Source organism: Lacerta agilis, chromosome 3, assembly GCF_009819535.1.
Source record: "Lacerta agilis isolate rLacAgi1 chromosome 3, rLacAgi1.pri, whole genome shotgun sequence".
Taxonomy (NCBI): domain Eukaryota; kingdom Metazoa; phylum Chordata; class Lepidosauria; order Squamata; family Lacertidae; genus Lacerta; species Lacerta agilis.
The window spans coordinates 92,532,607-92,560,075 of NC_046314.1; the positions used below are offsets into that span (position 1 = coordinate 92,532,607).

General features: G+C 40.6%; 1 protein-coding gene across 1 annotated transcript in view; it reads left to right on the forward strand.

Annotated features, from left to right (window-relative positions):
• The window catches only part of USH2A (usherin), a 454,712-nt gene that overhangs the window by 192,849 nt on the left and 234,394 nt on the right, over window positions 1-27,469 (forward strand). The window contains exons 30-31 of the mRNA XM_033144773.1: window positions 2,429-2,542; window positions 6,116-6,277. Coding sequence (XP_033000664.1) covers window positions 2,429-2,542; window positions 6,116-6,277 — 276 coding nt within the window. The remainder of the gene's footprint in view (window positions 1-2,428; window positions 2,543-6,115; window positions 6,278-27,469) is intronic.

The following is a 27,469-nucleotide window of genomic DNA, read 5'->3' on the forward strand; positions in this document are numbered from 1 at the left end:
TATAAAGATTTTTTTTTATTGTATTTCTGTTTTTTTAATAAGTTTTATTAAATAGCAAGTGTATACTGTAGAATTACTGTATAATATTTCAAGTGAAACAATTATCTGTTCAAAATTCCTAAGTGACATTAAACAATATTTAAGAGATAGTCAGTGATAAAGATGGTTTAAATTGTGGCTCATCATAGTTCTTGGTATATGTCCCAGTTTTGAATTTCATTGGTTTTGCAGGACAGGGTGAAAGCTCCCCCTCCCTGCCAGTAAGATTGTATTAACCTTTGAGAAGTGAGTGAATTTAAATAAATTTGACAAACCTTTGAAATACGAAGTGGTCATATTTGATGGGAGAGTAGCCAAACAACACAGAAGAAATATTTGGTATAACACTACTCTGCCTTGATTGATGGCCTTGCAAGTTCACCCACTGGGGATTGATGAGAAGATGGGCGTCACTTAAACACATTATTGTGTATTCGCAACCAGGGTGGTTCAAGAACAAAGAAATGGTGGCTACTCTTTCAATTAATAGATGTGGGTAAAATGGGGTTTCTAAATCATGCTTGGGAACCAAATGGTGGTAGTAATTCTTGATCGATTAACACAGAGGTCTGATTTATATGACTCAGCCCACAGATAAATCTGTTTTTCTTGTAAATGATTCAGTCGCATCCCATCATGGTTTAAATGCACTTAGCACATCCCTTGTCTGTTCATGTGTAGCAATGGTGCACCAGTGATCAGTGCACACCATTAGCATGCTATGCCATCCCTAAATGTGGATGGAGCCGGTAGATGTGGTAAGTGCATAGGGGAAGGGTTACAGCTCAGGGCTAAAGCCTCTGCTTTGCATGCAGATGGTCACAGTCTTTCAGGTTTCAACCCTTGGCATCTCCAGATAGAGCTGGGAGAGACCCCTGTCTGAAATCCTGGAAAGCCCCTGCCAGTCAGTGTAGACAAAATCAAGCAAGATTAAACTTGCTATAAGGTAGCTTCCTATGTACCTAAATATGGTGTGATATTTGTCCATAAAATTTGTGGGCCGCTTTTCACCACAGAGGTGGTGTGTTTACACAAACATGTCAATTTAAACCTCAGTGGCTACTTTTGGGAGAGTGGAGAGCAATTCTGGTTTTGCACCGGTCATTTGGCCCAGAGTGTATCAGCTAAGAGACTGATAGAGAAAGTGCAACCCAATTGTGATGCTGGAGGGGGTTGAAATGAGCAGATGTGGCCCTCTTGCCAGGCTGTGCTGTTGTGGAGGCCCCTGCGGACAGAGTGAGGCTGAGTGGACCAAGTTGAAAAATTAGTTTACTTTAGTCTGAAAAGGACATAAAGGAGAAGTGAAAATGTTCCAGTAGCCCATAAAAACTGGACAAATAATTGTAACTAATTAATTTCCCATAATTCTTTCCTATGGTTATTAGACTTGCCAAACTGAATTGTGCCTGAAGCAAAAGTTGGAGGCAATATGGCTTCCTTTTTTGGACAAAATATTCATGTCAAGTGAATTTTTAGAGAAGTGGGGGGAGGGATTAAGATGGGCTGGGAGGTTGGGTTGCATAACCATAGATTGCCCCTGAATTTAATTTAACCTAAAGCAAAAATATTGAATCAGGCATTATAAATCAATAGGTAAAATCAATGAGTGAATGGGGGATTGGGACTGGATCCACCAGTCGTGGCCCTGACCTCCACATATTGATTATTCCTTCTGCACAAAATTTGCATCAATACAGTAGGTTCTGGACTAAAGTAGATGTTTTGAATGCAATTAACAAACACATTTTCCTTATGTAAGTAGCTGCCACAGTGAAGCCTCAAAGTCTTGCAGGTGGGCAAGGGGAGCTTGACTCTTTTCTTCCTAGCTGTGATCCTGAGCAACATTCCTCTCCCAAATGCCTGTTTGCATTTCAAGCGAAATTCCCCTCCCCCCATCCCAAGACCTTGCTCAGACTTTCCTGTGACTGATGTTTACATAACAAAAACGATATATGTTAATTACATTCATGCAATTAATGTCACGTCTAATTTCTGCGCGTGCAATCTGCATCCTTTTAAAATGCAGGGTACCGATAGTTTATACAGAATCAGATGTACTGACCGGTTAACACAGGGAGGTCAGAGATGAGGCCAGTGTGCGCTATCTTGATTCTCCTTCCATGTGTTAAGTTTCAGAATTTCTAAATACGGTAAAGATTAAATCGGAACATCCGGCTTGAGCAAAACCTCTGAGAAATCTTCGGGGAAGTTTTACAGCAAGGCTATCAATATTTCTCAGATGAGACTCGACCTGTCCCTGTCTATTGTAAACATATGATGTACAACTAGATTCACTATTGTGCTAAATTATCTTAGGGCATATCTTAATGTTCTGTGATCCTTGCATATTGTACACACCTCCACAAAGCATTGCTTATTTCTTTTGCAGGCATCCTGACAGGTTTGCAGCCCTTTGCAAAGTATGCTGTAACCCTAACGGCCTGCACTTTGGCTGGCTGTACTGAGAGCTCACATGCCTTGAACATCTCCACTCCACAAGAAGGTAAAGTAATTTCAAAGGTCTTGACTTCCACATTTCAGTCATGAATAATAAAATAGGAGAGGAGCTAAATGCTGCAAAGCCATTTGCTGGAAAACCCCAACCTAATTTGATGACAAAGTGCATTGCCAGACCATAATTGCTCCATTTTTTGGGGGGTGCTAAAATGAATCAAACTCCATACCCTTTAATGACATGCATCTTTAATAGCTGTAATGCAGATTAATGGGCTTTTTAATTGCTGTTACATTGTTCATGCAAGAGCCTTGTCATTAATATGAAGCATCTGAAAGATTAATGAAAGCTTCCTCATTTTACTATGGCTCAGAAGTAAATCTAGAGACAGTCTGACTAAAAAGAATTGATTGTATGGCACAGTATGAAATTGAGAATCAAATGGTTGATTTCCATGGTCTCTTTTAACTGCTAAACACCAGCACAGGCAACAATTATTTCAGCCTGATGGAACCTCAAAATGCCAATTGGGCCGTTTATTAATCTGTTGTACTTGAAACTTAAAAGTTGCAAGCATAAATTATCATTTCTGAAGCTGGTATTAAGCTCAAGAGCAGCAAGAAAGAGAAAATATGTTCGGGTTTTGCTTTTAGAGACTAGCTCAGTAACTTCTGCGTATCAATTACTGAGGAAGGGGTTCTCAAAAGATTTGCAGGATATTTATCTTAAACATAAAAGAAAATAACTTGAGCCAGATTGTAAAATTACACCAGTCCATAGCTTTCCCCATGAAATCAAAATAGCTTGTTTTCTTGACGGCAAATTTATGCTACCATAACAGAAAGAAGGATCTGACCCTAATATTATTTCAAAGAAGGCCTATAAGTTAACACAACCTTCTTTGTTTCTTGTACAGTCATACCTCTAGTTACGATAGCTGCAGGTTGCATTCCTCATGGGATACGAACACGCCGAACCCGGAAGTACCGGAACGGGTTACTTCCGGGTTTGGCGGTTCGCACATACGCAGACGCGCCGAATCGCGCTTTGCACAGAAGCACTGAATCGTGCTGCGCACATGCGCAGACACGGTGATTCATGTTGCGTTCTGCTTATGTTGCGAACAGGGCTCCGGAATGGATCCCGTTCGTAACCAGAGGTACAGTGGTACCTCGGGTTAAGAACTTAATTCCTTTGTGGAGGTCCGTTCTTAACCTAAAACTGTTCTTAACCTGAGGTACCACTTTACCTAATGGGGTCCCCTGCTTCCACCACGCTGTCGCCACACAATTTCTGTTCTCATCCTGAAGCAAAGTTCTTAACCCGAGGTACTATTTCTGGATTAGCGGAGTCTGTAACCTGAAGCGTCTGTAACCTGAAGTGTCTGCCCAGACACCAAGACCTCCCTCTTGACCTCGCTGATGTGGTTCAAGTGAAAGCAGAGCAATACATCTGGCACCAGCTTGGCTGCAGGAGTTGGCTAGAAGGAGGTGTACAATATGCCATCCAACCATTTTAGGAACTCCATTCTGGATTTGTGTAGGATTTACTGCATATGGTCATTCTCATGCGGACTGGCTTTTAGTTCCTTAATCATCACTATTTGTGCACTGTTTATATGAATCTATGCACAGATCAGTTCTAGGTTACTTTGAAATGTATCTTTCAGTATTATTCTATTTATTTATGTATTTAAAAATAATTTATATCCTGTTTTTTTCTCCCTGAAGAGAACACTATAGCACACAATAAAGAGTAAAAAACAATAAAATGTCTACTGAAATACTGAAGTCCCATTCCAAATCCCTAAATCCAGTTAGCATCTAGAGTCTTCTAAATGCACTCACTGATATTTTAGTGAATTGATAAGTTAATGCTCTGATACTATTTGTCAATGAAAATTTGATTATTTGTGGATGGCTTTGAAAAAAACAAATAAATTGCAAATACATAAATATGGAAGTCAAGCATTACCATGGACATACAATATAATAGTATCTGAGGACTTCTTTTGTAAAACATTTAGCTCTTATTTTTCTCTTCTAAATTCTTGCAGTAGTGTAAACAGGCATTCTATAGGTGATTTGGAAAATAATCTCATTTATGCAGATGTATTGTCATGTATATAATGATTTTTTTGCTTCACAAAAAAATCAAATAAAGCCATGGGGAACATGTGTTTTATCCCTCAGAAGGATTGGACACAAAGTCAATGTAAGCAGTTTCTATTTTGGGATGCTCATGTTGCATGCATAGTAACAATCCACTGACGATACAGAAGAATGACAACAATCATACCCTCTAGCTTTCATCATTTCCCCATTGAACCATTCATCATTTAACATGCACATTGCCAACCAGTATTGGCTGATGCTATGCAAAAGGCTTGTGAATGATCAGGCTGCACTTGGATCAACAAGGCTGTTCCACAGCTTAGAGCAATAACAGAAGATTGTGGAGACCCTCTCTGGCATTGATCAGAATGGAGTTTGGTGTAAATAGCTATGGCATTTAGGTTTTCTCTCATCCATTCCGACTGGATCAGGCCCTTCTTGCTTCTGCTTGCAGTCTTTTACACAGAACTGAGTATGCAGATTGCTTAGTAGCATTTCTCATTGACATAATTATATTAATTATTTCTTCTACACCAACTTTGTGTACTTGTCAAAATGGAAAAGCAGAAAGTACTGTTGTACCTACCTGAACGGTAGATTTCCTTGTCCAGTGTTGGATCGCTGGGTTGGGCTTATTTGTGTCTCTGGTGGATGATGGCAGGAGTACCTTTTACAGGAAAGAGGGTGGCCCCATCTTCAGTTTTGTGTACTGGGTGGGGGGCAAGGGTAGCCGATCTCCCCTTGTCTCTACAGCAATGGGCCCACTTGTCTTATCTGGGAAATCCCTTGTCTCACAGATCATAGGAGAGGGAGCAGTTTGGCCCTCTTAGTTGTACCTGTAATGATCCTCTGGTACCAAAGGGATGGCGGCTGTAACTGCTGCTGCAAAAGGCTGCTCCAATTTCCTGGCTGGGGGTGGCGGCGATTGCCAGTCCCAGCTGTGATCCAATACTGTGGCCCACAACTGTGAATAGGGAAATCAAACATTTTAGCTGGGTGGAAATACCTTGGGAGAGCCTAGGGAAGCTGCCCGCTTCTCTCTCTTCCTAAGTCAGATGGTGGAGAAGGAGGGAAGGAGGAGAAATATTTAAAACGGTTTTTTTAAAAGAAATTAAACGACGGTAACTAAGAGGGCTAAAAAGTAAAATGAGAAAGAATAAAGTAAGCCAGGATGAAGAAATAAGAGGAGCCGAAGGGAATGTGATTGCTTTCTCGAGGCAGAAGTGAAAAACTGAAGAGGGGGCAGCCAATTTCCTGTCAAAGCTACTCCTGCCTTCGTCCTCTAGAGGTTCAAATAAGACCAACCCAGTGATGCTACACTGGCAAGCACAATTGGGGTTTTTATTTTTTTTTAAATACATTTTCAATATATGTTAATTTTATATTGTTAAGTTGTTGTCTCCAAAATCTAAACAACTAGCTCTCATTGTCTTAAATTTTATTACAGATTTCAATGTAAAGTTTACTTTAGGTGTTATAATTTTTTCCTTCACCCCCCCCCCCACAGCTCCACAAAATGTCCAGCCACCTACAGCTATTTCATTTCCCACATCTCTGTTCCTGAGTTGGGCTCCACCAAAAACACCAAATGGGATTATAACACAATATTATTTATACATGGATAATCAGCTTATTTATACTGGAAATGAAACAAAACATATTGTCAAAGGTGAGTTATTTTTCAGAGTCCTGTATGGAATACAATGGAGAAGATATATTTTCAACTTGTGTTTGGCATTTTAGACTGATTACCCTTTCTGAATCAAGCATCAGGCAAAGTGGAATACATATGCACAGGATATTCAATTCCAGCCCTGCTTCCCCTGTTTTTCCACTACACCACTCCAATAGTAAGCCAGTATTAGTACTTTTGTATACCTTGGGCTTTCTCTTGGCTTGCTTATACCTTCATCACTTCTGCATGGATAATGCTGTTTTGGGTTCACAGAACTAGGATAATCACTGTTATTATTTATAACATAGAACACTGTGGACTGGTTCACATAAGCCCGTTTCACCACAGTACCAAGGAGGTGACCTGCATGGCTGAATGAGCCATCACAAATCAGTTGCCATAGATGTTTATATTGGGGAAAGGCCTTTTATGTTAGTCACAAACTGAGTCAGTGGAAGCAGCTAGGTCAGTTTAAAATTTCCTACAGTGTATCATCAATGCTAGATTCACCAGCCCAGCCACTTGGCCCAGGAGGTGCAGGACAGTGGTCACTGCTGATGGGTTCTGCCAGGATGCTAGGTGCTTGGCCGCTGCCTGAGGACACAGGATGCAGATGCACCTGCTCATACAATGTGGAAGGATGCTTCCTACCACTCTCACTGCATTAGTCTGGTCTACAATACAGGACTGAACTATAAGTTGCACTGACTCAACACCCCGTTTTTGTGTGAAATTGTCCAGAAGCTAAATACTCTGGCTTAACTAGTTTGTGGGACAAAACGCAACTCATTTTCTGATGATACAGTTTCTTTAAATGTGTGGCATTTCTGCATTTTGAGTTAGTGCAGGAAAACTTAGAATGCATTCCGTTAAAATTTCTTGCCGTGCACATCCCATAAGCTTCTAGTGTGGTGGGTCACTTCTGACACTGAAAAATGAGCCCAGTTAGAGAACCCCCTGAAGGCTGTTGATGTATACTATAATAAATAGTGCACACTTTAAGTCAAACTTTTTCATTCTGTATTCAAAGGTAATGGATTTTCCGTAACCATAGTAACCTTGGTGTATTTCTAGATAAATACATGAGGTATATACATTTTGGTTTTATTTTTGAATATAAACTACCACATTATGTATTGCTAATAATATGAAAAATAGGATATAGGTTCGCATAATGACAGTTTAAACTAGTATGCATTTTTCTTCTGCAAAAAAATAAATATTTATCAAATGTATAGGTGCAATTAATATCCCCCCTCCAGGTTTTCCTATATTCTTGTAGTGTCGTTTATCTTTTGGGGCTTTTTTTTTTTCAAGATCTCCATCAATCTTTTTTGTGTGTGCTCATGTGTGTGCTGTCTTATTCTTCGGTTTCTAAGAATTTGGAATATGGACTGGTGGTAATATTATCATAAAAAGCATTATTAAAAGATCTGCAGGGGAAATGTTGTGTGGTGCAGTGTGAGAATGATACAATTTATATATTTATAATTTTATGCCACTTTTCTGTGAAACAGGTGAAAATGCTTTTGCAGTAAGCCTAGGTAAGCTAATAGTAATTCTTGTGAGATACCAGCAAAAAATTCAATGACAGGAATCTCAATAACTACTTTAGGTGTTTCCCAAGGGCTTAGAAATGCCCAGTGGAATTAAAGAAAAACTTTCCTCCTTTAAACAGTGCAAACCACTGTACTGTATGACAAACCACTTTTGAAATGCTCATCAATATCCAAGAGACTTACCACGATATAGTGTAGGTAGCTATTCTAGAAACTCAAAGCTAAACCCTTGTGGGTCACGTGGAACTAGTTGTACAGTTCTTTGGACTCAGGCCACTGTGACTGAAATTCTCTACCTGAGCTAAAGAACTGAATCTAGTAGGTTGTAAGAAACAAACCATCTAGACTTGTTGCTGGAATGCAAGTGGTGACAGGAGCAAGAAGCAATAACTATAGTGTCTGTTCCTCTTATCATCTCCCAGCGGGTGGCTGGGCAGTTTGAACCCAAAGGGATGGGACAAATGTATAGGCAGCAGAGCAGTTACTGCAGCAATGAGGAGGTAGGCCCATGTGGGGGACGGGTCCTATTAAAGGCATCTTTCCCAGTGACCTCCAAAATCCTGGGGCTGACACTGGTTGTCCAGGTTAACTTTAATTGCTTTGCGCTTAGCCAGGCTCATCCTCAGGAGGGGAAAAGATCGTTCTTAGGCTCCCAGGTGATCTGTTTGTTGAAGATTTATCCTAATTTGTTAGCTCAAAGTTTGTGTGGAGGTTAGATGACTGGCTCTTTATTGAGCGTTCATTCTTACTTGTTTTGGGGAGGGGGATATTAAATGATGTCGCATCAAGCTTTATCCCACACTTTCCTGTGCATACCCCATCACTTTCCTTATCGTTAAACCCTCCAGTTTTTTTCATGGGATGTGTGTTTTTTGTGCAAGAACTCCAAAATCAGCTTGAATTATGCAACTGAATTTACTGGTATGTGAATCCCATCCGGAAACAGTGGCAGCCTAGAAGCACCCTGAGCCAATCCGAATCATGCCTTTTGATCTCAGCCATCACTTGAGTAGCAATGCAGCTTCTAAATGATGAAAAGGCCATCAAGGGAGAAGAAGGGGAAAAACTGTGGCCAAATCCAACTGTAATCCTATGTTTGTTTTCCTAGGAGTAAACTCATGTTGAGTTCAGTGAAACTTTCTTTGGAGGAAATGTTTATGAGGTTGAACTCCAGTGCGGAATGCTGGTTGTTGGTGTTGTGTCAGATACATTATTTCGCATTATGAAACTGGGGGAGCCAAGCATGAATACACTAATAAGGGAAAGGTGTACTTGGCATGTGTTTCAAATTACCGTAATGCATGGTTTAGCTTGGGCATTGTGCCTTATAAATGATAGCCCATTTACACACACTTCAAATTCATCATTTGGATGAATTCATACAAACACACCTTGATTTTGAAAGATGTTGTTATGACAACACCAGAGTATACCATATTTACTTGAGTCTAATGTGCCATCGAATCTAATGCACACCTTAATTTTTGCAATGTAATTTGGCCAAAAAAGGTGAGCGTTAGATTTGAGTAAATACAGTATTGTTACATGCCACCCCGATCTCTGCCATGCAGTAGCAAGCTTCCAGGGATTCCAATTGTGTATTCAGGGAACAGTGGAGGCTGTAGCGTTTTAAGATATTTGGTTTATTTTACACCCATATACACCTGGATCTGCACAGAGAGGAAGAGTCCATAGCATTATGAGTGCCTCTCCTTGCTTCTCCCACAACTTCAGCTAGCTTGAATCCAATGCAGCCACACATGCTCTTGGTTGCAGCCTCTCCAGTCAGCAGCCAAGATAGTTCTGGCCTTGGTTAACCTCCTTCTTCCTAGCACATCCCTCATCAAAACCCAAACCTCCTTCCTGTTACCTTTGTCATCTTGTTTCAAAATCTTTCTGCAAGAGTCATTTCTTTCCCATGGCATCATGCCCCCTATCACTTTGGCAACCTGCCAATTCTCCTTTCTCTGTCCACTCCACAGAACTGGGGTGTGCGGGGGGGGGGGGAGGGAGGACAATGTCCCTGAATGCCCCAGTATTGTTTCTTAAGGTCTCTGCACTTAACTAGCCTGGCCAGGCATGAGCCAGCTCAGGGATTCCTTGTCTGACACAGTTCTGCAGCTTGCATTTCCCCTCCTATCCCAAATATTAGGTAGATTCTGACATTAATTTCTTAGGTTTAGGAGGGCTTCTCCCACAAACTGATAACTACTATATGTAGAAAGAACATCATGCATGTGTTCACAATACACCATACAACCTTCCCTTTTTAATGTTTAGGGTTTGTGAGAATGATAAGAAACTAAATCACCACTAACACCCCACCGTTACAATGGGTTGATTATGCTGGGTTTATGGAATAATCAGGCATCTCACTTAGAGTTATAATGCAAACATAAAATGGCATAGTCTGACTGACAACAGTGACATCGCCATTGATCGGTGCTGAGTGTCATTAATTCTACAGATCTGGGATGCAGATTCAGCATGCCCGAAATCAAAGGGCAAATCGGGCTAGCTGAGTTTGGCAAATCAGTGTTTTAGCTTGAAAAAAGATAGATTTAGGCCATTTACTTGGTGTGACATTATGGGGATCAGTAGAGAAGAGGTGTATGTCTGTTTGTGGCATGTCTGCTATATCACTTCCTCTAGCCATGCATTTGGGCAGTGTTAAATAAAATCTCCTTATTTAAAATCCTTTTAAATAGTGTTTAAATATTTCCTGCTGATACAATCTGCTAAAGTGGTTATCCTTGCAGCAGATTTCAGTTAACCTTGTCGCAGATACTAAGCCCAAAGCTTCGTTGACTTTTAGGGGCCTTGATTATGGAGCAAAACCTAATGGTGTTATTATAAGACCACAGCTGGACAAGCTTCTGGAGTCCCTTGTCCTTTGATCAGATTTGGGTAACATAATGATCCAGGGGAGAACACACACACTGTCTGTGCCTCGACTGCTGAGCACTTGGCTACGAGGAAAACACTTTCTAAAAATAAGCACAGAGATAATGACACAAAAAGGTTTTACCAAAAATCTAGCAAAACCTTTGTCAGAACATTCACAACCATATGGTGGTAAGAAAAGGCAACTTCATATATTGGTTACAGCTCTGGATTATGACACTATTGTGTTTTGTTGTACATTTATAATGATTATTTGTATTTGTGAGGCATTTAGATCATAATCTGGAAAAAAACAGTACTGTATAGAAATGAGGATGACTAGGGTTTAAGGAGGAATCCGTTTTAGCTGTTTTATGCACAGCATTTGGTGATTCCAGCTTGACAGAGCTTTGGAATGGTCATATTTATTGAAATACAACAAGAGCCGATCAAACAGTGAGAGCAGGTGACCTTACTCATTGTGTAAAGGGGGAAGCATCCCTCTCACATCCCCTGGGTAGTTCAACTGTTGCATACAGTGACTTCCTAAGATAAGATTGGGTGCACTTTTCCCACCTTGCCTTGGGGTATGTGGGTGCCGAACATGTACAAAGTGGCCTTGCAGCAGAGCATTCCCCTTATTGTACCTGCCCAGCCTTGTGGACACTCCAGACCACTCCCAATCTTGTAGCTGTAGGTGATGACTGTTGTGTGGCCACAACCCTGCATTACCCCATGGAGGCATACTATGGCCTTGATTTGTTCTCCTGTCCCACACCAAATGCCAGTGCAACCATCCTTCAGGGGGTGGAGCAAATTTGTTCCCACTAACGGCTGTCCATTAACCTAATCTACTTTACGGGGTTCTTGGAAGGTAAAATGGAATAACCCATGTAAATACATTACTTCTCTTGTACAAAGTGTGTTTGCAACAATGGTAGCAAGATGGTGGAAGGAAGATTATTTAGAAGGCATATGAGAATTGCTGGGCTGCATCTGTCTCTTTATGTGAGAGGTTATCAATCTTTTTGAGTCCATGGCTTGCTTGACCAACTATATTCTTTCCTCTGTGGGGAAACACGCTCTGAGCCTCAGAAGTCCAGTTATGTTATCCCTTGCCTGCAGAGCTGGCAGTCCCTCATGCCTTTTTGAACAGCCTCCTCTCTCCTCTCCTCTCCTTGGGAGTGCTCTGGGCAGCTGCCCCTAGTCTCTGAGGCAGCACACCCACCCCAAAGAGAGGTGCTTCCTCATGCCACTCCACAGGGACCTGGGAAGAGGATGCCCCCAGGCTTAGTAGCTTGACAGAGACTGGCTGAAGGTGAATGTGAAGCCACCATCTTACTCTCCTTGAGTGGCAACAGCACTGCCGTGCCTGCATAGTGGAAAGGCTGCCCTTTGGCTCCAGACACTTGGTTCTCAGGCAAGCATTGCACACAACAAGAAGAAGAAAGGCCAGTGCAGTGCCTGCCTTCCTGTCCAGCCTCCCACATGTCCGTCTGTTCCCAACAGCAAGGACTGGCAGATGGACTGGCTGGGCTCCCTCACCCACTTGCTTGCTTACTCTGAGGCCACCTCAGCTCAGCATCCCCTGGCCAGCTTCAGAGAAACCATTCACCTGGGGAGCTTGTAGTCAGGGCTACTGCAACACAGCCATGCAAGCCTATGGGAGGCAGAGACGCAAGAGGACATCAGAAGAGGGAAGGGAGACCAGTGTTGCCGGTTGTATCCCTGACCATCATTCAAGGCACCCCAGGGTGCCATGGCACACTGGTTGGAAGCCATTGCTTTATGTTCTTAGGGTACAGCATTGCAACCAGAATTTAAACAATGTCTCAGAAGCCATAGAAACTCTAAAGCAGGATACAGAGGCTAAACTGGGGAAACCTAGATGCTTTTACATGCATTTGCTTTTAACAGGAATTTACATATCTATTTTAATTGTGTTGTCAATTATGCCACTCTAAGGTTTTAAGCAACATGTTGTTTTTTACCTGCTTTAACAAGCTCTTTTAAGCTTCAGATTCTGTTTAAAAATGAACCATTCTAAAAAGTGAATTTCCATGGTAGGGTCTTTCTATAGTTTCTTTTACATTTCCTGGAATCAAAAGCATTGCATTAATTAGTTTGCACAGTAAGCAACAACTTGCAGGGCAGATGATCCTAGAATTACTGGGCAGTGGCTAATGCTGTAAAACAGAGGGTTGTACTGGGAAGTGGGAACGTAAACTGGAAATGAAGAATTGTGTTTGAAGGAAAATGTTGTCAGTGTAGATATTACAGGCACTGTGTAATATATAGATATTACAAGAACTGTGACCTATATAGCAGGATAATTATTGTTGGCTGGCTGTTAACCCCTGGGCTGTAACTGAGCATTACAGGTGTATCACATCAAATACACCTGCTGCACTGGGGACTCTACCTGGTCTAGGATGGTAATGAATGATGGCAACACAACCAGTGAATGTAGTAGAGACCCAAAAGCGATAGTTTATTATCGTCCTCTAAAGATTTAACATTTAACAGTATTCTCCTGTGAGGCACATGGGGAATAATATTACACATTATATGGAAGTTTCCACTTACTGCTGAAGGACGCAAATCACCCTTGAAGCCATTGGAAGTGTTAGCTGTTTCTGGAGGGAACCTGAGCCATTCTCTGCAACTGTAAAGTTACTGGAAATTGTGCGACTGAATTGAGAAACAGGGTCATTCATATGCTGTGTCTAAATTTCTCATTTGGCTGTACTAGAACATGTCCTATGCATTCTCTCATTAAGCAACAGAATATACTGTGGCATAATACTATTACAGAGGTATGTTAACCAAGGGTTAGCTGGCTATCTTCTTTAAACTCTTCCCCATCCTTTAGAAAAAATATATGTGTTCATAAGTATTAACTGTCCAATGCTCAAGCTACATTTTATGAAGAGTTCCATTATTCTTCCTTCTATATTTTTTAAATGTTTGAGTAGAAAATCTGCTTTAAATGGAAATAATAAAGTAAAGTAGGAATTGCAGAGTTAATAAAATACCAAGCTCTTGGGTCTTTAATATTGGCATAGTGTCCAGTCACGGTGAATGTGCTAGGTTGGACATAAGGCATTGCAACTGGGGCCTATAAAGAATGTGATGACCTGGCCCTTAAAGGGTATGGTTCCTAGTCCTTTCACTCCAGGTCACTTGCCAGTTTAAATCTTCAGCAGGTCACACACTCCTGGGAATTTATACTTTCCTTAGATATTGACAGTATGATTCAAGGTTGCTATTTTTATCAGGCAAAAAACTTAAAGTGCTTTGACGTTCAAAAGCATTCTAAACTAAGCCTGTGCCATTTTCAAATTTACAATTACCAGTACATTTTCAAACGTACAAGCAGAAATGTTGTAAGATATTAGAGTATTTCGGTTCTATGGAGGGAAAACAAAATAATTCTCACTCAGAACTATAATTTTCTTCGTAAATGAAAATTGAAGCCAGGAAAGGCAAGACCTTTATTTCCTGTTATGTGGAATATAGCTGGCTGATGAGAGCAGCTGAATATCAGCTTGGTTTCTGGTAACTATCCGGCAAGAAGAGTATCCACTTGGCCTTATTATGTGGCAACAAAGAACATAGCACAGGCAGTTTTGCATGCCACAAGATTCAAGGTATATACGCTTTGATAATTTACCAGCATGTCTAAATCTGGATGCTGGGACAAAACCGCTTCTTAGTTTGATTATATGTTCAGAGACAGTGAGGGCAGGATCTAAACAGCTGCTTCAGGTGAGGACAAAGGCTTTGCACACAGTGGGATTTTGATTGTTTTTCTTTGAAGCCAAAAGTGGTTTGCAAGTCAACATAGAAACGCAATTTAGTCCAAGATGCACACTCTGCTTTGGCACATGGAACTAGTAGCATGGCTGTTGCCATGGATCCCGCCCAGAATGTTAGAGAAGTATCCTCATATTTACATTTCAAAGCAGAGATGAGAAACTTTGGCCCTCCAGATGTATGAACTACAGATTCAGTCACCTCTGACCAGTAGCCATGCTGTCTCGAGGTGAAGTCCAAGAACATATGGAGGGCCAAAAGTTCCCCATGCCTGTTCTGAACTATGCAAAAACAAACAAACAAACAAAAATATGCATTAACCAAACTTGTTGATTCAAATTTACAGTACATTTAGATGCAAAAGACCGTAAGAGCCGTAAAGAGAGTTATAGCTGTGTTTTGCTGCTTGAACAACCCCTGCCCTGCATTGAAGCACAGCCAAGGTTGAAACTAGGTTTTTGTACCAATCATCCAAATTGTTTACATAAAGCCCCATAGCATTTAAGTCAAGTTCTGTTTCCCATGATGTTCAACTATTACTCTAAAATATGGTGTTATATGTCTTCCTCTGATCGAAGCTTATTACATAACCTGCAGTTTAGCTTCAAAAGTTGTTACAATTTTATAGGATGGATCTATTCATAGCCGTCATACGGATATATACTTACCATATAAATTTGGTTCTAGTTAAAGATGATGTATTACAAAAAAGAATAAATAGTGCACAAGCACTAAAATTAAGTGAACATAAATTGAAGTATGTAAGAAAAACATCAGATTAGCATTCTTTAAGTAAGGCATAAACTTAATCTTTTAAGATGGTTATCATGAAGGAGATGAGGAAAGAGAGTTCATTACTGTTCCAATGATGGCATTACTGCAAATACTAAACTCCATTATTGCAGATGCACAGTGTAAATGCAACTTCAGCCTGCTTGTATTGATTTCTTTTTATGCCATTCCTAGCAAATGTATATGGTGGTATGTAAATAAACATCTGGATTCATAATTTAAGGAATGGGGTTGTTATTTAATCATCACAGTAAAGTACTTAGTGACACGAGGTCTGCAGACGTAAGTAGAAAAAAATAGTGAGCTAGAGAAAAAGCAGATTTTAATGCTGATGAGACTGTATTGCTGTGGACCCTGTAGCTAAAAAGCATGCCCTGAAATATCTTATAATTTTATGATAATTATGAGGCAGACAGCTAGTGGGACTGTGGTTACAATCAAACACAGACCTAAGCATGCTTTCACCCATTGATTTAAAATAGGATTAAGCTTGCTTAACACAGAGTTGGTTTTGTACATGGTCTTTGATTATTAGATCAACCAGCTTTAATCTAGACAGAGGGACCAAGCTTTTGCTTTGCTACATATTTGCCATTCTGTGGTTCCACCCAGGGACTACAATGCTTGTAAACTGTCAGTTGGGATCAGGCAGCTCTTACAGAGTGCTTCCATTACAGAAATTTGTACCGTAGTTCTGCTACTTTGGTGACTCAACATTCCTGATGACTCATGTGATCCAAAAGCAGTGTGTAAGTTTTAAATTATAAATGTGGGTGTGAGTTGGAATAAACATATGAACTGACCCTTGGTTCTGCATTTCTGCCACCACCACCCACACTCATCCTTAAACCCCTCAAAAGGTTTTCCAAGTTTTGTAAGATGGACCCCATTTTTGTGTGACTTGTTACCGGTACTGAGCAGGCAACTGCTGAGGAGGCAGAATTGCACAGCTCCAACCTAATCAGAAAAATATTCTGGGAAAACACAACTTAACTGCCCATTCCAGACCTTTAGGACAAGATGCTGCCTCTCTCATCTCTGATCAATCCCCTTTCCCCTTGTTCTGTGCCAGTCTCTTCCATTCATTTATGTGGAATATGGCAAAGAGGATACAGTCTGGAAAACATTTTGAGGAACCACGATCCCTTACATTGCCATGTACAACAAGATGCAAGGGGCAGAAACACAGTAACATTTTTCCTAGGCCAGCAAAATAGCTTCATAGAACATGAACCCTGATTCACAAGCTGGGGTGGCAGAACAGAGCATAGCATAGCCAAGTAGGCATATTGAAGTTCTTCATTATGAGCTACTTAATGTGGCTTGGTGCAACAGTACAGTCAGTAGCTAATGTTATAAATCAGGTGTGAGGAACCTTTGGCCCTCCAAATGTTGCTGATCTGAAGCTCAATCCCTGACCATTGCCTAGGCCCACTAGAGCTAATGGGCGTTCAACAACTTCTGAAGCACCAAAGGTTTCCCATTCATGATGTCATTCTGAGTTATAGGGACAATACAATGCTTGACCTACTGTATCTGGAGTTAGTGCAAGATAGTGGTTTAATAGACTAGGCTCCCTGATGCAGGAAGTCTCTGGTTCAAATTTCACATCAGCCATGAATTCAACAAGTGGTCTTGGTCAAGCCTCTTTCCCCCTCTCCGCTTCAGTCTCTCTTCTGCAACAGGCAGATAATACCGACATATAATTGTTGTAGAGATATATAATCAAGTTTGATCAAACAGTGAATTATTCTATATATTCTATACAAGCAACCTTCATTTTCACATAAAAATATTTTACACTATTATAAATCTTCGCCCCAAAAATCAGTTTAAAATTGGTTTTAATTAGATGCATAGAAAAAGGCACACCATGTGTCAGATATTTAGGGTGTTTGGATAATTAAGACACACATAGCTCTCTTTAAACATTAAGGTACAATGATATTTTTCCTTCTGTCAGCTGAAATGTTTTGGACTCCTGTTGTGCTGTTGGCAGGAGTTAATATGATTGTTCCAACGGCACACAATCATTTTTCCTTGTAGTGTTAAGTTGCACTAGGAATGTGAATCTATGCATAATTGAAGTCTTTCTGTTTAAATTTATATGCAAATATAACTCACAGTGAATGGCAGTTGAACAATGCTGAAAAATGCTCAAAGCAGTATAAAATGTAGGGAGAAAAAAAATGAAAAGGTGAAAAAGTCTACCTACACATTAGTAATATGAGAATGCTTTTCTTTAAAAGAAAAAAAAGATGGTGCTTTAGCGTAACTAGAAAGCCGGAAAGCAAACTGTTTCTGGTGTATCGGAAAGTTTTTAAAAAGTGAAAAGTAAAATTTTGGTACCAAGCATTTCCAAAAGACCAAAGGGAAATTTCAAGGGACTAAATGATTGATTTCAGCTAGATGAAATTATTGAAATTACAAGGAATCTGATTTCTTTAAGGTGGTAGTCCCAGAGGATGCTTCTCTAGAAGACACATCAATGATTACAATTCTAGTGCACCTGTCAAACCAGAGAGACTACAGAAGCTACTCTTTTGATGAATCCACTGCTACTTCTCTGCCCTTCCAATTCAGCATTGGTTTATATAAGAAAAATGAATATTCTGTAGTCATAATGGAGTTATGGAACTGTGTCTTCTGCCTATCCATTCACCCTGTTCCCCTCCTCGATTTTCCCAGTGCAGAAAAATCTTAGGAAGAGATTAAATCATATTGTAGATCAGATATCCTGTAGAGTTATTCATCTGATATCTAATCCTTCATTCACAAAGAAATAGATGGTAAATGTGATTTCAGCCCCAATAGTAGCATCTGCATATTATGTATCTTTAAATATGGTTTCTAGTTTGAACCCATATTTAACAAGAATACCTTGGCTACTCTGATGGGAGCATGAAAGTTTTTCACTTCCTTGTTAATCTTATTAGACCCCTCAGTTATCTAAATTTTTAAGTCATCTGAGGATCCGGACAGGGTGGAACAACACTGAACTTGATAAATTAATAAAATTGGCTATTTCTACAATTTGCTTCTGTGACTTTTTTCACTTTGCCAGATAAAATCTAACAGTTCAACACAAACTAAGTGCATGGTGAAATAAACTTTCACAGTGTTTCTTAGTTCAGTTGGGAGAGCATGAGACTCTTATTCTCAGGGTCATAGGTTTAAGCCCCACTTTGGGCAAAAGATTCCTGCATTGCAGGGGGTGGACTAGATGACCCTTGTGGTCCCTTCCAACTCTACAATTCTATGATTCTATTATTCACTGAGTAAGCCAGCTAAGCACCTTGTACAGAGGGAGTTGCACAAGTACTATGAAAAAGACCCAGTTAATGTTTGTTGTTGTTTAGTCGTTTAGTCGTGTCTGATTCTTCGTGACCCCATGGACCAGAGCATGCCAGGCACTCCTGTTTTCCACTGCTTCCCACAGTTTGGTCAGACTCATGTTGATAGCTTTAGTGTGGAGGTTTAACACTGAAGTGGAGAAGCATGAACCTTATAATGTTAGTTCTATCATGCAACCAAAGGTAAATTGCTTGTGGAAATGTAAAATAGAGAGCTGCATGGCTGAGTGGAACAAATGCTTACTAAGTATGATAAATTCAAGGAGGGCCAGTGTGCTGTCATGAATGCAAACACTGGACTTAGTCCAGGGAGACCTAGGGTCAAATTGCCACTCAGCAATTTGATCTTCTTGCAGTCCATGGGACTCTCAAGAGTCTCCTCCAGCACCATAATTCAAAAGCATCAATTCTTCGGCGATCAGCCTTCTTGATGGTCCAGCTCTCACTTCTGTACATTACTACTGGGAAAACCATAGCTTTAACTATACGGACCTTTGTTGGCAAGGTGATGTCTTTGCTTTTTAAGATGCTGTCTAGGTTTGTCATTGCTTTTCTCCCAAGAAGCAGGCGTCTTCTAATTTCGTGACTGCTGTCACCATCTGCAGTGATCATGGAACCCAAGAAAGTGAAATCTCTCACTGCCTCCATTTCTTCCCCTTCTATTTGCCAGGAGGTGATGGGACCAGTGGCCATGATCTTAGTTTTTTTGATGTTGAGCTTCAGACCATATTTTGCGCTTTCCTCTTTCACCCTCATTAAAAGGTTCTTCAATTCCTCCTCACTTTCTGCCATCAAGGTTGTATCATCAGCATATCTGAGGTTGTTGATATTTTTTCCGGCAATCTTAATTCCAGTTTGGGATTCATCCAGCCCAGCCTTTCGCATGATGAATTCTGCATATAAGTTAAATAAGCAGGGAGACAATATAAGAAACAAACATTGAACTCTTTAGATTAGGGTTATCCAATATGATGTCCCACAGGTGTTGGGATACAACTGCCATCATCCCTAACTATTGGTTATGCTGGGTGGGGCTGATGGGAGTTGCAGTCCAACACTACCTCTACCCCTGATTTGGAAGAAATGAAACATACAAATAAATAAACTGCCTATGGGTATAGTGTTCAAATGTTTTAGGACGGGCCATGTTTGTTTCTTACAAATTTAGTTCTTCTTGTATTAATGTCTGGGATGGCCTAATATGGCCACTGCGTAGAACACTAAAATATTTGTTTAACCAGTTTCCAAAAAGAAGAAGCTGTTCTAACAACTCACTTTAATAAGAAGTAATCGGGAAGCTCCTTGCGTGGTCCCCAGGAAAGCGAGCAAAAAGAACGGAAGCATGGAACAGAGGGAATTGAAAAATATCCCTTGATCTGCATGCTTCAGATTGGGGAATTCAGAAGTCTCTTAAGGGTTCGCCACTTGTGAATTATGCATCTCACACTCACTACTAGGCGTAAATGCATAATTCTAATCTGTTCGTATTATTTATTTATAACACACCGGTAGAATGTAAATTGCCTGCCTCCTTTGAGCAAGCTTATCATGCCATTTAAGGTATGCAGATATTTCAGGGGAGTCTACATAGACAATTTGCCTAGGCTAGCACATTGATTCCAATTAAAGGGCATATAAACTGCTAATGATAAATTAAACTTGTTCTCCCCAGCTCACAGGTGGGCTGCACAGGGGGTGTTGCAAGAGAAAGTCAACAGAAAAAAAGTATTCATCCTGAAATAATATACACAATGTATCTTAACCACTCTGGTTTTAATCCCCGCCCGCCCGCTTTTCTAGTACGCAGTAAGGAACAATATTGCATATGGATGGGGAAATAGCAGTTGCCTACCTTCTGGCAGGGGCGTTTGAGTCCATTATGGGTGGGGAAGAGGAGCAGGTGAAAATGTATGGATCATGACAGCTTATAAGTGGCTTGATGTTGACCTCATCTTCCATTAGAAAGCTAGTCCATTTTTAGCTAGTCAGCCCAATACTCATTGGGATGGGGACAGGATTGCTAGGGTGGGACTATCCTGGAGATTAGTTCAGTTCACACCTGTGGATTAAAATGAACCCTAGTCCAGGCAAAAGGCCATCGTTCATTTTGCCTTCCTCAACCACCTGCCCTTTATGAAGAGGATTTGTCTTCCTTTACCATAGACATAGGTTGGTTGCTGACTAATGAAACTGGAAAAGTTTTTTGTTTGTTTTTTAAGCACACCTTTGGGATTGGCAAACATTGATTATGGATTCTTACTTTCCTCATAGCAATAAGTTTAAAAAAAACAGTTCAAGAGTTTAGTGTTCATAACATCAAAACTGGGCTTGGTAACTAAGCAGGGAAATATTTTCAGGAGAAACTAAGCAGAAGGAAGCCTGTGTGTGTACAGGCAAGTACATCATATGGACTGGCTTGCAATGCACTGTGTCTATGGGCAACATGGAGAAGCTCATGCCGTCTGCTGTCTTGTAGCATGTTTCTACCTTGGTTGATGCAGCAGGTAGGCATTGGTTTCCCCTTACACCAGTCACAGCAACATCAAAGTGGCCTCTCTGTCTACTTCACACTAAGTCAATGGAAGCAATCAAAAGTTGTAGCTGTTTTCAGTGCAGCTCATTGTGTCTCTCCTGACTGTCCTTTATCTCCCACTTCCTCCCAATTGAGGATACAACCAGAGCTCTGTACTATGATGGTGCAGAAATGACTGGTATGTATTAGAGGCAACTCCCAATTTACGTGGGGATTACATTCCAAGGCACTGTGCGTTTAAGTGAAATTGCATATATTTGAAACACCATAGAAAAAGCCTGCAAACGGCCTGTTCAACCCCAGTTCAGTTCACTTCCAGGTTTGACATGATGCACGTGCAGAGGCAGAGCTAGCTGCTCCGGCACTCGGAGCAAAGCACAGTCACGGGGGGGGGGGGGCTAGCCCTCCGTGGGAGTGGGGCTAGCTGCCCATGGGGGCAGGGCGAGTGTCCCAGGGGGGCGGCACAGTGATGTCACCCCCCAGGAGGGCGGCTCACACATTGGACATGCCTAAAATGGTAGATGCCTGTATATTATTTCTATACTGCCTAAAAATTAGTTGTTTTTAGTTATAGCTCCAGTGTATTTTGTACACTATATATATATATATATATATATATATATATATATATATATATATACTGTATTCCTGAACATAGGAGGTAATAAGGAGGAAGTAGGAGGTAGGGGTCTTCCTTGAACATTAAAAAGAATTTGGTGGCATTTGTTCAACTTGTCTTATCCTTCAGTACCCAACCCAGCTTTTATAATATATATACCTTTCTTGTTTTCCATCCTTTCCCTATCAATCCCAGTCTCATCTTTATTCAAATATTTTTAAAAAATCAAAAACTTCAGTTTCTGTGTCTTAGGTGGAATCTACACACACACAAGAAACGTAAAAGTGCTTTTTTAAAAAAAAAAAGTTTTGAAAAATATATTGAATTTGCCATAGCTCACAATCGCTATCTAGAGTCACATTTGTATAATGCACTTTACAACACACTTAAAACATTTTATTTGCAGCTGTATGGCTGAGTCCTTAGTTTTTGTTACATAGGCAGCTTCACAATTCTCTTTTTTTACCACCACCACCATTTTGGCCCTGGTTTTTAAGGTTAGGTTAGCATTTTGTTTACAGCTACGTTCTGTTTTCTGTGTTTGTCTTTACTATTACTTTATTTTGCTAGTTCTTTATTTTTTCCGAAAAATCAGACTTTACTTGTGGCTAGCACAAAAATTCCTGCACCTAACTCTCTGTAATTTGGCTGGGTTAATCCCCTCTTGAGGTGCTACTCTGTTTCCAAATTCCATGTACCTATTTGATAAAGCAAAAAAGTTATGGGCAATTTTGTTTTTTTTTGGGGGGGGGAGATAGTCTACTGTTAAAAGAAAATTTATTCTGGATACTTGAAAAAGTCATCAAGGGTTTTTGCATATGTGTTCAGCAGGTATGCTTGAAAAGTCCTACTGACTTTGGTGCTCCCATCTGCCTTCTCTCGGTGCCAATTATTTATTCACTTCTTATTTTACACTTCTTGTTTGATTGTAAACTGTTTGGGTGTTGGATTATGCAACTGGATTTTGCTTGTCAGGACAAGGTTGTAGCACATCAAGGAACAGGTAAATCTGTTCAGCTGAACAGAATGTGAAAGGAGCATTTCCCCAAACGTGCTTTAGAATGGAATCCTCAGCTATGGCTGACCTCTGCTTACTTCTACAACAGTAGAACATGATAGATTGCATTACAGCTTCACCTTCCTTTGTTCTGTCATTCAGTCCTAATTTACTGCTTGTAGTGCACAGGAAGCCAAGGCTAGCTGGAAACCTATTTTCAGTGCCAAAATGGGAGCATACAAAATAATAATTAGGATGAGAATGCCTTTGAACATGCACAGAATGTCTTCCACTGAAGAACCATAGCCAGTCTCTATTACAGTGGAATTATGAGAGCTAATCTTTCAAGCAGGAGAGTCTGAGTTCCACATGTGTTGCAGGGAGGGAGGCAAAGACAATATTGGGTTGTTAGATTAGGTTTATTGGATTTACATAATGTTTCCCACACAAAAGTCAAGAAGCTATTTACAGTGAGCATAAAATACCATAATTAAGATGCACAAGTAAAAAGAGAATACAAACATCCAACATTAGTGCTGCCCGGGAAGACAAAAAATGGCTGGTGCCGATACGATGACAAAGTTGGCACCAGGTGGGCCTCCTTGGTGAGAACATTCCATAGAAGGTGGGCAGCATAAGAAAAAGACCATTCTTTCCTCACCATCCTTCAGTCCTCCTCTCTGGTGTGGCACTCAGAGAGCAGCCTGGGCGGGGGGGGGGGGGGGTCCAGGGAGCAGTTGGACTCCCCCCTGCCCAGCACCTACCAACTGCCCTGCCGGAACTATTCCGGGAAAAAGAGGGGGGAGTTGATTATAAGACCAATGGTCTGTTCCCACTCCAACTGGACCAGCTTTGTTTTGTTTTGCTTTAAGTGTGCCAAAGTTTTTAGTTGTTTACAGTGTTCTCCTAAGTAAATTGCATCCCCCCCATTCCTTATTAAAGCTTCTATCTTCCTGGTTTCTGATTTTCCAAGTCATTTTCGCCATTTCAGCATACTCCATCAACTTCATCAAGTCTCTGGTCAGGACTTCATCTTCTTTCCATCTCTGAGCTAGTAGTATTTGCATTGCAGTTATTCATGTATGCATGAATAATCGTTTCTGCTCCTTTTGTATATCATCTGAGGCCTTCTTAATGTGCCTCCTCCACATGATGTCCAGAGGGTGGTAACACAAGAACGGGCCTTTTTTGCAGTGGCTCCAAATTTGTGAAATGCTCTTCCTAGGGAGTTTCGTCTGGTGCCTTCATTATACATCTTTAGGCACCAGGGGAAAACGTTCCTCTTCAACCAGGCCTTTGGCTGATTAATATTCTACAGCCTTTTAAATGTGTTTGTGGGAGGTTTTTTTTTTTTAAAAAAAAAACTATTTATTTGTGCTTTGACCTTGTATTTTCATCTTGTGATGAAGGGCAGTATATAAATTGAATGAATGAATAATGATGATGATGATGATGATGATGATGATGCACCCACACATGTTTACATATGCTGTGAGCTGCTTTAAGTAGCCCATTTAAAAAGTGGTTTATAAATTTACTAAATAACTAACTACTGTACTGACAGAGCAACATTGGAGTACAAATTGTTGCATTCAGCCTGCCAAGTCTGAGTACAACTCGCCACATACTTGTAAAAAATAATATGAAGTGAACTGGAAAAGTTATTGAGAATATCTTAAAAATCGTTGCCACATTTTACTCAGGTTTGCATCCTTCACTCTGTAAAATGTGTAGGTGTTTTGTACATGGAAGTTCTGCTGGTGCATAGCATACAAAGCTGCCTTAATTCTGATTAAAACTTGGTACCTCTCATTTTGGCATGCTTTCACTCTCAAAACTCAAAGAAACCCCAGATTTAGTTTCCGGCGGCGACGCCATTGCGGAGCGGTCGTGGGTTGCCTCGGCTGCGAGGCGACCCAGTCCGTCCCGGGGGTTGGAGCCCCGCTACCGCAAAGCGGGGCTCCGGTGGGGTGCGGGAAGAGCGTCCCGCACCCCGGGCTCCCCGGCTGTGCCCACTGTGGCTCTGAACCCTTCCCTCACTCCCCCTGTAAAGGGGGAGTGGGGGTGAAGGGGCAATGGAGCCGGGCTATAGGGGACATGCCCCAACCGGGACGTGGAGCGGCGGTCACCCCCGCGACGAGCGCCAATGTTCTACCTGTCAAGTTTGGAATTAAAGAAACCCGGTGGCCGTGAGTAGTGGATTGGACTCGCTTTTGTACTTTTTTAACGACCCGGGTGACATTTGGAAAGGAAGCCTGCCTCCCTCCCTTCGGGGGATAGAAAGTAACCAGTTTAAGAGACTGCTGTTACAGTGATGGCTACAAAGTATTTGAATTTTGACAAGTGAGACTTCTTTGATCTCCCTCTGGGGAACAAGTCTGTGGATAATATCTCTTTTTAAAATCTGTGGTTCTTGCACCCTGGATACAGGGAAAATGGCTGCGAAAGATTGTGATTGAGTGGAAAGTTACTGGCATTAAGATGGAGAAGTTTGAAAATCGAAACTGTAATTTGACACCTATGCCCGCTTCTGCCATGCTGGGTTTTGTTTTCGATCTGGTGATGAACTGTGAGATGAGTGATGAACAAAGGATTATTATACTGAGACTGGAACTGCTCAACCGAAAATTGGAGATTTTGAACCGGGACATGTCAGAAAAGATATATCCCACAGAGGAGACTTTACAAGAAATGGCTGCATTGGAAGGGAGGCTTGGCATGGAACTGAAGGGGATGATTGAAGAACAGGATGGAATGGTCTGGCGACTCTGGAAAAATGAAACGTCCTTCGGGGGTGGCAGACCCAGGACGAGGAGAATTGTTATATCTAACTCTCGAGGTGAGAGCCCGGGAGCGTCGGTGAAAAAATTGTGTCTACAAATAAAAGAAGAATGGTATGGTGAACCGGAGAAGCTGGAAGAAGAGGATGTGCGTACCCTGAAGCTCTATGCAAGGACTGTTTTGGTTTTTGTCTGGATCTGTGGACTTGTAAGGAAAAATGACACTTTGAGGAGCGGCTCTGGAGTAAGACGACTAACGAAAATGGACAGAAGGGGGATAGGGTGAACTGTATTAACGGTAAAAAGAAAAAATGATAAACTATTGTAACCTGAAACCGGCGTGTCAAGATTTTAAGTTTTTGGACTAAGAAAAGAGATATTTAAATTTTTGTTATTAACAGCAGTTATAGAGAAAGAGGATATTTGCGGTGATTTATATTGAGAATAATGTGTTAAGAACTAGAATTTTGTGTGGAATTAATATGAAGTTATAATATGATTAAATTTTTGTTAAGTTAGTTTTGTTAAATTTTTGCATGTTATAAAACAAGATTAGGTGTTAATTCTTTATATGATGTTATTAAAGTAATATTTGGTATTAGAAACGAAGGTGAAAGGCAGGGGAAGTCTGTGCCAAGATTCGATCAAGATCTTTTTTTGATGATATAAGAAGAATTATTGGTGTATATGTATTTGTCTATTTTCAGTTAGGTGTTGGGTTAATGTGGGTGTTTTATTTGTTTGTTGTAAAAATCAATAAATTCTTATAAAAAAAAAGAAACCCCAGATTTAGTGTTACTGTAGTGTCTGACCCATATGATCTGATTTGTCAGATCAACTGAATGAATAGGCTGTGCTTCCAAGTAAGCAGTTACAGGTAGGTAGCCATGTTGGTCTGCCATAGTCAAAACAAAAAACAAAACAAAATTCTTTCCAGTAGCACCTTAGAGACCAACTAAGTTTGTTCTTGGTATGAGCTTTCGTGTGCATGCACACTTCCAAGTAAGCGTATTTTGTGTGAGGATGTAAGAATCAGATTTGCTGCGATTAGTAAAGCAGTTTTCCATTTATAGTGTTATAAACCTGATGTAACAGAATTGTAAAACAATTGTCCAAAATGGTTGTCTCTAAAGCAGGATTTCTAATAGTAGCACTAAGGTTGAAATGACTTTGGTATTGTGCATATCTTTATTGAGTTCAGTGAAGTTGCTCTTTGTTTATATGCAAGCAAAGACATTTCAGGATTGGGACCAGTATGTTTGACTCCTCACTAATTGAAATGAGAAAGCAAAGAAATATTCATTAAGCCACGGATAGCGATGTAATGACCTCATTTAAACCAGCCATGCAAGGAAATTCAGATTTAATAGTGAAAAATATGGCTAATGGTTGAGGCCAATATATGAACCTTATGCAGATGGATATTTACATAGATAAACCACATTTAGGTTAGCTCTGCTTCATCAGGATGATGATAGGAATTTGAATCTTGATTTGCAACTTTTTTTTAAGCAAATGGTAAAAATATGGTCAGTTTCTGAATTTTAATTAATTTTTTAACATGTATTTTTCAACTTCAGGTGAGCCAAAATTTTGCTACAGAATGTTTAGCAATTCTAGCATCAAAGCCAGAATACAGTGGTACCACGTGTTATGTATGCGAATCGTTCCGGGTCGCGCCACGTAACCCGGGCGTACGTAACGCGACCAAACAAAAAGAAAAAAAGAAAAAACCCGGAAGTTTTTGCGCTTCTGCGCATGTGTGAAGTGCGCAGAATGCTTCTGCGCACCCGCATGCCGCACGTGCTCCATGGAGGACTTCCGGGTCGCGGTGGTGCGTAACTTGAATGTACG